This window comes from Vicia villosa, unplaced genomic scaffold, assembly GCF_029867415.1.
Source record: "Vicia villosa cultivar HV-30 ecotype Madison, WI unplaced genomic scaffold, Vvil1.0 ctg.000233F_1_1, whole genome shotgun sequence".
NCBI classification, from domain to species: Eukaryota; Viridiplantae; Streptophyta; class Magnoliopsida; order Fabales; family Fabaceae; genus Vicia; species Vicia villosa.
Window position 1 is genome coordinate 1,111,433 of NW_026705088.1, and position 8,397 is coordinate 1,119,829.

General features: G+C 39.2%; 1 protein-coding gene across 1 annotated transcript; it reads left to right on the forward strand.

Moving 5' to 3' along the window:
* Nucleotides 1–6,950: 6,950 nt before the first annotated feature.
* On the forward strand, nucleotides 6,951–8,397 carry LOC131625722 (peroxidase A2-like). Its single transcript, XM_058896564.1, has 4 exons — nucleotides 6,951–7,200; nucleotides 7,286–7,477; nucleotides 7,554–7,719; nucleotides 7,797–8,397. Exons 1-4 carry the CDS (start codon nucleotides 6,964–6,966, stop codon nucleotides 8,282–8,284), a joined length of 1,083 nt encoding a protein of 360 aa, XP_058752547.1. The 5' UTR covers nucleotides 6,951–6,963; the 3' UTR covers nucleotides 8,285–8,397.

Genomic DNA, 8,397 nt, shown 5'->3' on the forward strand with positions numbered 1-8,397 from the left:
TATGTTCGGTGAGAACTAGTGTTGTGCATTTTCTCCAAACCGAAATCCTCCAACCTGAGCATAGAGCGAGCCTGGAAGAACGATGGCAGTGAATTGCTTTGGAGGATTAGGGTAGCAACCCCACGATACGGCCCAGAAAGACCAGACACCAGTTGAATAACTAAACAGTGATTGCTAACAGGTGCTCCAACGTTCTTGAACTAAATAGAAATTTGCTTGAGACGTTGGCAATAGGTAGACATTAGAAAAAGCCTCCATGCGGGTGGATAGGAAGTGTTGCTCAAGAGAAACGACACGTGAGTTTTGACTGTCCTAAGAAGTATCAGCTAAACGCTGCCAGGAAGCCATGGCGGTGGATCCCTTTTCCAAAATAGTGGTAAAGAGATCAAGGGAGATGGTAGAATAAATTCATTGGAGCACAGTGGAATCAAGGGTTGTCCCCATTTCAAAATCAACATCAATGGAGGCAGGTTTTTCTTTTCCTAGTTGCAGAATGATGTGATGGTACACTTTGTGTGCACGAGTGTGAACTTTAAATAGTTCATCCCACATGATGTAGTGATCTTTCTCTATCTATAGAATAAAGGGAATGTTGTTTATTATGTTAGTGACAGCAAGGGCTACGTGGAACTCTTGTCTATTGTGAGAAGAGAATGACTTGGTAGGGTTGTCGACCTTGGTAGAAATATGCTCAGAATCATCACCGGAAGAGGAAGACGTGGTGTTGGAGGCGCAACGGAAGCGACGATAGTGCAGGAGGAGGAGCTGTGGCGGCAGCGGTGTTGGAAGAGGAGCTATGGCGGCAGCGGTGTTGGAAAAGTAGCTATGGAGGCGAGGACAATGCTGGAGGATAAGCTATGGGATAAGCGTCGTTGTTGGAAGAAGAGTTACGACGACGGCGGTAGTGGAGGATGAGCTACTGTGACGGCAGTAGCTTTTGATGAGAAGTGGCGGTGGTAACAGCGCTCAGGGAGGAGCTACTGCGGCGACAATTTAGATTAGGTTTGGATCTTATCCTCAACTGATATCATGTAAGATATTGAGATCAACCGTATGAGAATAGTACTACAAAGACTGTTTTTATATATAGAGATTTATAGTACATTACATTTTATAATCGATGTAAAACTTATATACAAATATAAATACATATTCAATCATATAGCATCGTCGGAAACCATGAATTTTCTTGGTACATAAACAAAACAAAATGTATTCTAAGGAATAAAGGACTTCTCATTCGTAACGTTAAAAATAATATGTCTCTAGTTTGAGAAAATAAAAAGGTAAGGGAAATCAAACATAATTAAAAACAAAGATATCCAAATTACTTGATATATATATAATGTAATCTCATTTAATGAAACTAAGATTATATGTCTTCATTATCCCAACTAAATGAATATTTGCTAGTTCATTCATATTTATTGCTTAGAAATATTATATCCATGTGTTGTTAAAGTGCAAACTCGTAATTATTTTAAAGTTCATTCATATTTATTGCTAGTTGAAGATTGTTGAAGAAGAATGTTTAGGACTTTTTATAAACAACCTAATGATTTTTCTCAAAATCTAATTGTTTTTATTAGCAAGTATGTGAGATTTTGGATCGAACTCTAGTATGGCCGAATGGTAGCTTCTTGGTTCGACAGGGTTAAGCATGAAGTCGAAGGTTGTTCACATGCTTGTGTCGAAGATGCTAGGGTTGTTAGCATGTTAAATTAGGTTTTAGTGTTTAAACCCTAATTTGTTAAGTTAGCTTGTTTATTAAGTTGACTTGTGTAATGGGCCTTGTGGAAAAAGCCCATTAGTTAGTATGTTAGGTTTTATTATAAATAGCATACTAGTCTCTCTTCATTGCTAAGCTGCAAATCCTAATTTGGGGTGAGAGAGGTTATTTGTTATTCTTGTAAACTTGTAATCTTGTTTTAAGAGAAAGTAAAAGAATAGCAGTTATAACCAATTCTTGTGTTCCTCTTCTTCCTTGTCCTTTATTCTTCCCTTGGATTATACTTTGTTCTTGGTATTGAATTCACAACAAATTGGTGCGGTGAGCGTGGAGAAGATGCCTTCAACAAAGTATGAGATTGAAAAGTTCACCGGAGTGAATGATTTCGGTCTGTGGCGCTTGAAGATGAAAGCTCTACTGGTTCAGCAGGGTTGTTTGGAAGCGTTGAAGGGAGAGGCAGCCATGAATGCAGAATTGACGGCAGCGGAGAAGACGAATATGATCGAGAAAGCACACAGCGCAATTTTGCTGAGCCTTGGTGATAAGGTTCTCTGGCAGGTATCAAAGGAGACGACAGCATCAGGGTTATGGGTGAAACTTGAAAGTTTGTATATGACCAAATCGCTGGTAAATCGACTCTACCTGAAGCAAGCTTTGTATTCATTCAAGATGATTGAAGACAAAGTATTGGCTGAGCAGTTGGATATGTTCAACAAGCTGATTCTTGATCTTGAAAATATTGATGTGAAGATCGATGATGAAGATCAAGCGCTGTTACTATTGTGTTCTTTGCCTCGATCACATGCTCACTTCAAAGAAACTCTCTTGTATGGAAGGGAGTCCCTGACGTTTGAAGAAGTTCAATCAGCCTTGTACTCTAAAGACTTGAATGAACGAAAGGAGCATAAACCTTCGACTGTTGGCGAAGGTTTGGCCGTTAAAGGAAAACTCTTACGAAAGGATGGTAAGTTCGACAAGAAGAAAGGCAAAAGCCAGTCGAAGACTTACAGTGGCGAAGCATCTGGCATTCGATGCTACCATTGTAAGAAGGAGGGTCACACAAGAAAGGTGTGCCCTGAACGCTTGAAATATCATGGAGGTAAGGATAATGGCAACGCTGCCATTGTTCAAGATGATTTCGAATCATCTGATGTTCTTGTGGTTTCAAGCAGTGACTCTAAGAAGGAGTGGATTATGGATTCAGGTTGCACTTGGCACATGACTCCAAACAAAGACTTGTTCGAGGAATTATGTGATCAAGATGGTGGATCAGTATTGCTGGGAAACAACAAGGCTTGCAAGATTGCAGGTGTTGGATCTGTGAGATTCAAGCTCCATGATGAGTCAATAAGGTTGTTGACTGAAGTCAGGTATGTTCCTGATTTGAAGAGAAATCTGCTTTCTCTTGGTGAATTCGACAAGAAAGGATATGTTTTCCAAGGAGAGAAAAGTATCCTAAGAGTCATGAAGGGTTCAAAGGAAGTCTTGAGAGGCGTGAAGAAACAAGGCTTGTATACCCTTGAGGCTGAAGTTGTAAGTGGTTCGACAAATGTTGCATCCACGAAACCTTTGTCGAAAACAGAAATCTGGCACATGAGATTAGGCCATGTCAGTGAAAGGGGTCTGGTCGAATTAGGGAAACAAAATCTGCTTGGTGGAGACAAAGTCGAAAAGCTGAAGTTTTGTGAACCCTGTGTATTTGGAAAATCTTGCAGAGTGAAGTTCAACAAAGGCAAACAAAGAACACATGGATCCCTTGATTACATCCATGCTGATCTTTGGGGGCCTGCAAGGTGTTCATCACATTCAGGAGCAAGGTATTTTCTATCCATAGTAGATGATTATTCCAGAAAATTATGGGTATTCATCCAGAAGACTAAGGATGAAACTTTTGAGAATTTCAAAAGTTGGAAGACTCTGGTTGAAAATCAGACTGGCAGAAAGGTCAAGAGGTTGAGAACCGACAATGGCCTTGAATTTTGCAATGAGGCATTCGACAGTTTTTGTGCTGCCTCTGGTATTGCAAGGCATAGAACTACTGCAGGTACTCCACAGCAAAATGGTTTGGCTGAAAGGTTTAATCGAACTATTTTGGAGAGAGTCAGATGCATGTTGACTAGTGCGGGGTTAACAAAGGTGTTCTGGGCTGAGGCTGTTTCGACAGCAACATATCTGATAAACAGATGTCCTTCGACAGCGTTAGATATGAAGACACCTGAAGAAGTTTGGTCGGGACATCCACCAGATCCGACAAACTGAGAGTATTTGGCTGCGTAGCCTATGCTCACATTAGGCAAGACAAGGTCGAACCTAGAGCTCTGAAATGCATGTTCATGGGATACCCTGAAGGAGTCAAAGCTTATAGGCTATGGTGCCTAGAGCCAAGTCACAGGAGGTGTATCACCAGTCGAGATGTAGTTTTCAATGAAGCTGAAATGGCTTTTAAGAAAACTGATGATGTTGGTCGAAGTACAGAAACATCTGACGAAGAGCTGGAACAGGTAGAGATTCCTGTTGAGGTGGAGCATGTTGATGCTGAATTGCATATCCCAAATGAAGTCGAAGAAGAAGCAGAAGATGCTGAAGTTGAGGAAACTGACAATGACTACCTATTGTCGAGAGATAGGTCGAGAAGAGTCATCAAGCCACCTCAGAGACTTGGATATGCAGATCTTATAGCTTATGCCTTAATCTCTGCAAGTGAGGTTCTAGACGAAGAACCTAGAGACTATAAGGAAGTTATGAGGAGTCGAAATAAGACTGAATGGCTGAAGGCCATGGATGATGAGATGAAATCTCTTCATGATAATCATACCTGGGAACTGATCAAGAAACTTGTTGGGGCAAGGTTAGTCAGCTGTAAATGGATTTTCAAAGTTAAGGAAGGAATTGAAGGAGTGACGTCGAAAAGATACAAGGCAAGGTTAGTTGCAAGGGGTTTCACTCAGAAAGAAGGTGTCGACTTCAATGATGTGTTTTCTCCTGTTGTGAAGCATAGGTCCATTCGAATGTTGCTTGCCATGGTGGCACAGTTCGATCTTGAACTGGAACAGATGGATGTGAAGACTGCGTTCTTATATGGTGATTTAGATGAAACGATCCTAATGAGGCAACCTGAAGGGTATGTCGAAAATGGGAAGGAAGATTATGTGTGCAAGTTAAAGAGATCTTTGTATGGGCTGAAACAATCTCCTCGACAGTGGAATAGGAGATTCGACAAGTTCATGGCACGCATAAGTTTCATTAGAAGTCAGTTCGACCACTGCGTTTACTTCAGATTTCGACCTGGTAATTCATTTGTTATTTTGTTGCTTTATGTGGATGATATTCTCATAGCAAGCAACAGCGTTGAAGATGTGATGAGGGTGAAGGCTGAACTCAATAAGGAGTTCGATATGAAGGATCTGGGAGCTGCTTCCAGGATTCTTGGAATTGACATTCGAAGAGATAGAAAGAAGTCGAAGTTATGCCTATCTCAAGAGGCATATCTACGGAAGATTCTTGAAAAGTTTGGTATGTCGAATTCGAAGCCAGTTGTGACTCCAACAAACCCTCAATTCAAGCTGAGTATTGATCAGTGTCCCAGTACTGATGTCGAAAGAGCCTATATGAATAGCATCCCATATGCTAATATAGTTGGTTCTTTGATGTATGTTATGGTCTGTACTAGACCCGACATAGCATACGTAGTAAGTCTTGTAAGCAGGTACATGGCGAATCCTGGAAAGGCTCACTGGCAAGCATTGAAGTGGATTTTAAGGTACATAAATGGGTCTCTGAATAGAGTCCTAATTTATGGTGGAGCCTTGGGTGAAGATAGTAAAGCAGTAATAGAAGGATATGTCGACTCTGATTATGCAGGTTGTATGGATTCCAGAAAATCTATTTCTGGATATGTTTTCACTATGTTTGGCACTGCAATTAGTTGGAAAGCAACACTTCAGAAGGTTGTTGCTCTATCAACCACTGAAGCGGAGTATATTGCCCTAACTGAAGCTGTGAAAGAAGCATTGTGGCTTGAAGGTTTTGCGAAGGAGCTGAAACTTCAAGGTCGAGGTATCACTGTTAAATGTGATAGTCAAAGTGCAATACACCTGTCGAAGAATTCAGCCTATCATGAGCGAACTAAGCACATTGATGTGAGGCTGTATTTCATTAGAGGAGTAATCGAGCGTGGAGAAGTCCAAGTGCTGAAGGTTTCGACTGAAGACAATGTTGCTGATATGATCACCAAGACATTGCCGAGTTGCAAGTTTTTCCACTGTATGCAGTTGATAAAGCTGCATGAAGAAAGCTAGTTTGTTCCCTTGATGTTGTAGAGTTAGATCCAAGGTGGAGATTTGTGAGATTTTGGATCGAACTCTAGTATGGCCGAAGGGTAGCTTCTTGGTTCGACAGGGTTAAGCATGAAGTCGAAGGTTGTTCACATGCTTGTGTCGAAGATGCTAGGGTTGTTAGCATGTTAAATTAGGTTTTAGTGTTTAAACCCTAATTTGTTAAGTTAGCTTGTTTATTAAGTTGACTTGTGTAATGGGCCTTGTGGAAAAAGCCCATTAGTTAGTATGTTAGGTTTTATTATAAATAGCATACTAGTCTCTCATCATTGCTAAGCTGCAAATCCTAATTTGGGGTGAGAGAGGTTATTTGTTATTCTTGTAAACTTGTAATCTTGTTTTAAGAGAAAGTAAAAGAATAGCAGTTATAACCAATTCTCGTGTTCTTCTTATCTCCCTATAATTCCCTATTATACTTTGTTATTGGTATCGTTTTTCACAACAAAGTAGAAATAGAGAGGAGGAATTATACTACATTTAAAACGTGAAGATTCCAAACGATGTGGTCCCAATTTTCATTTTTATTCAATGTTTTATCTTCTTCGATATTAAGTCTATATCCCTCTTTTTCAACTATATATTACTAACTAGTAACATCACCCTAAATTGATAGAAATACTTTGAACAAGATTATGATTTATTTATTAGTTTTTTGAAACCTCTTTGACAAGTTATTTTTCAAAGACTTAATTGTTAATCTTTTGAAATATGATCACTAACCTACAAGTGTGTCTTAATCTTAAGTATGGATGCATGCATGTTATATTCTTAGCAATTACTAGTAACATTCTTAGCAAAAGCAAGCCGTTTCACATACACATAGTCATGTTATTGCCATATAAATAGTGGCTCATATTAAGCACAACTTCAAACAACCAATAGCTCTAATATCACTCAGATATGAAAATGAACTTCTGTCTTCTCATAGCAATAGCTCTTTGCTTTGTTGCGGTTGTGTTAAGAGGACTACCAGTACCATCATTCTTCTCAGAACCACAGCTTGATCCATTGTTTTACAGTGAAACATGTCCTCAACTGCCTTTTATTGTATATCAAATTTTACGAAATGTTTCTAAGACGGATCCACGCATGCCTGCGAGTCTCATTAGGCTTCACTTTCATGACTGTTTTGTGCAAGTATGTAATATTTATATCGAATAATTTTCTCGAACTCAACATCATCTATGAATGTTTCTAAGATTTTGTGCTAATGTTAATATAGGGTTGTGATGCATCAGTTTTACTGAACACCACTGATACCATCGTGAGCGAACAAGGAGCTTTTCCGAATACCAACTCGTTAAGAGGTTTAGATGTTGTCAATCGAATCAAAACTGCAGTCGAAAATGCTTGCCCTAATACAGTTTCTTGTGCTGATATTCTCGCACTTGCTGCTGGAGTATCATCTATTCTGGTAAATATGGTAGCGCTGAAGTTTGCTGTCTGTTTGTCTTTTATTTCTATATAATCTTTATTATATATGATCACAGACTCGAGGTCCGTGTTGGATTGTTCCATTAGGAAGAAGGGATAGTTTAACAGCAAATCAAACTCTTGCAAATCAAAATCTTCCATCTGCTTCCTTCAATCTAAGTCAACTTAAATCTTCTTTCGCTGTTCAAGGCCTCAACACCAATGATCTAGTAGCACTCTCAGGTATATATAATATACATGCAATGCAACCATTTAGTGACAATATAGTTATATGATTTACGTATGTGCTTCAATTGCAGGTGCTCATACATTTGGAAGAGCACATTGCTCAAAATTTGTCGATCGATTATACAACTTCAATAATACTGGAAAACCGGATCCAACTCTTGATACGACATACTTGAAAGAATTGCAGAAAGAGTGTCCTGAGAATGGAACTGGAACTAACCGTGTCGATTTGGATCCAACGACTCCGGATATATTGGACAAGAACTACTACAACAATCTTCAAGGTAAAAAAGGTTTGCTTCAAAGTGATCAAGAATTGTTCTCAACACCAGGTGCAGATACTACTGCCATTGTCAACAGTTTTGCCAATAACCAAATTGTTTTCTTTGAGAATTTTAAGAAGTCAATGATTAAAATGGGAAATATGGGTGTGCTTACGGGAAAGAGAGGTGAAATTAGAACACAATGCAATTTTGTTAACAAGGAATCTTCTGAATTGGATCTTGACACTGTGACCTCCACAGAATCGTTAGATGAGGATTTAGTGATTTCGATCTAATGAATGGGTGTTGCTTTACTTTAAATGTGGTGATTGGCATTTACTAATAAATAAATAAGTGATAGCTAAGTACATTAATGCCATGTTAGTTGTGTACTACGTGCTTTGTGTGT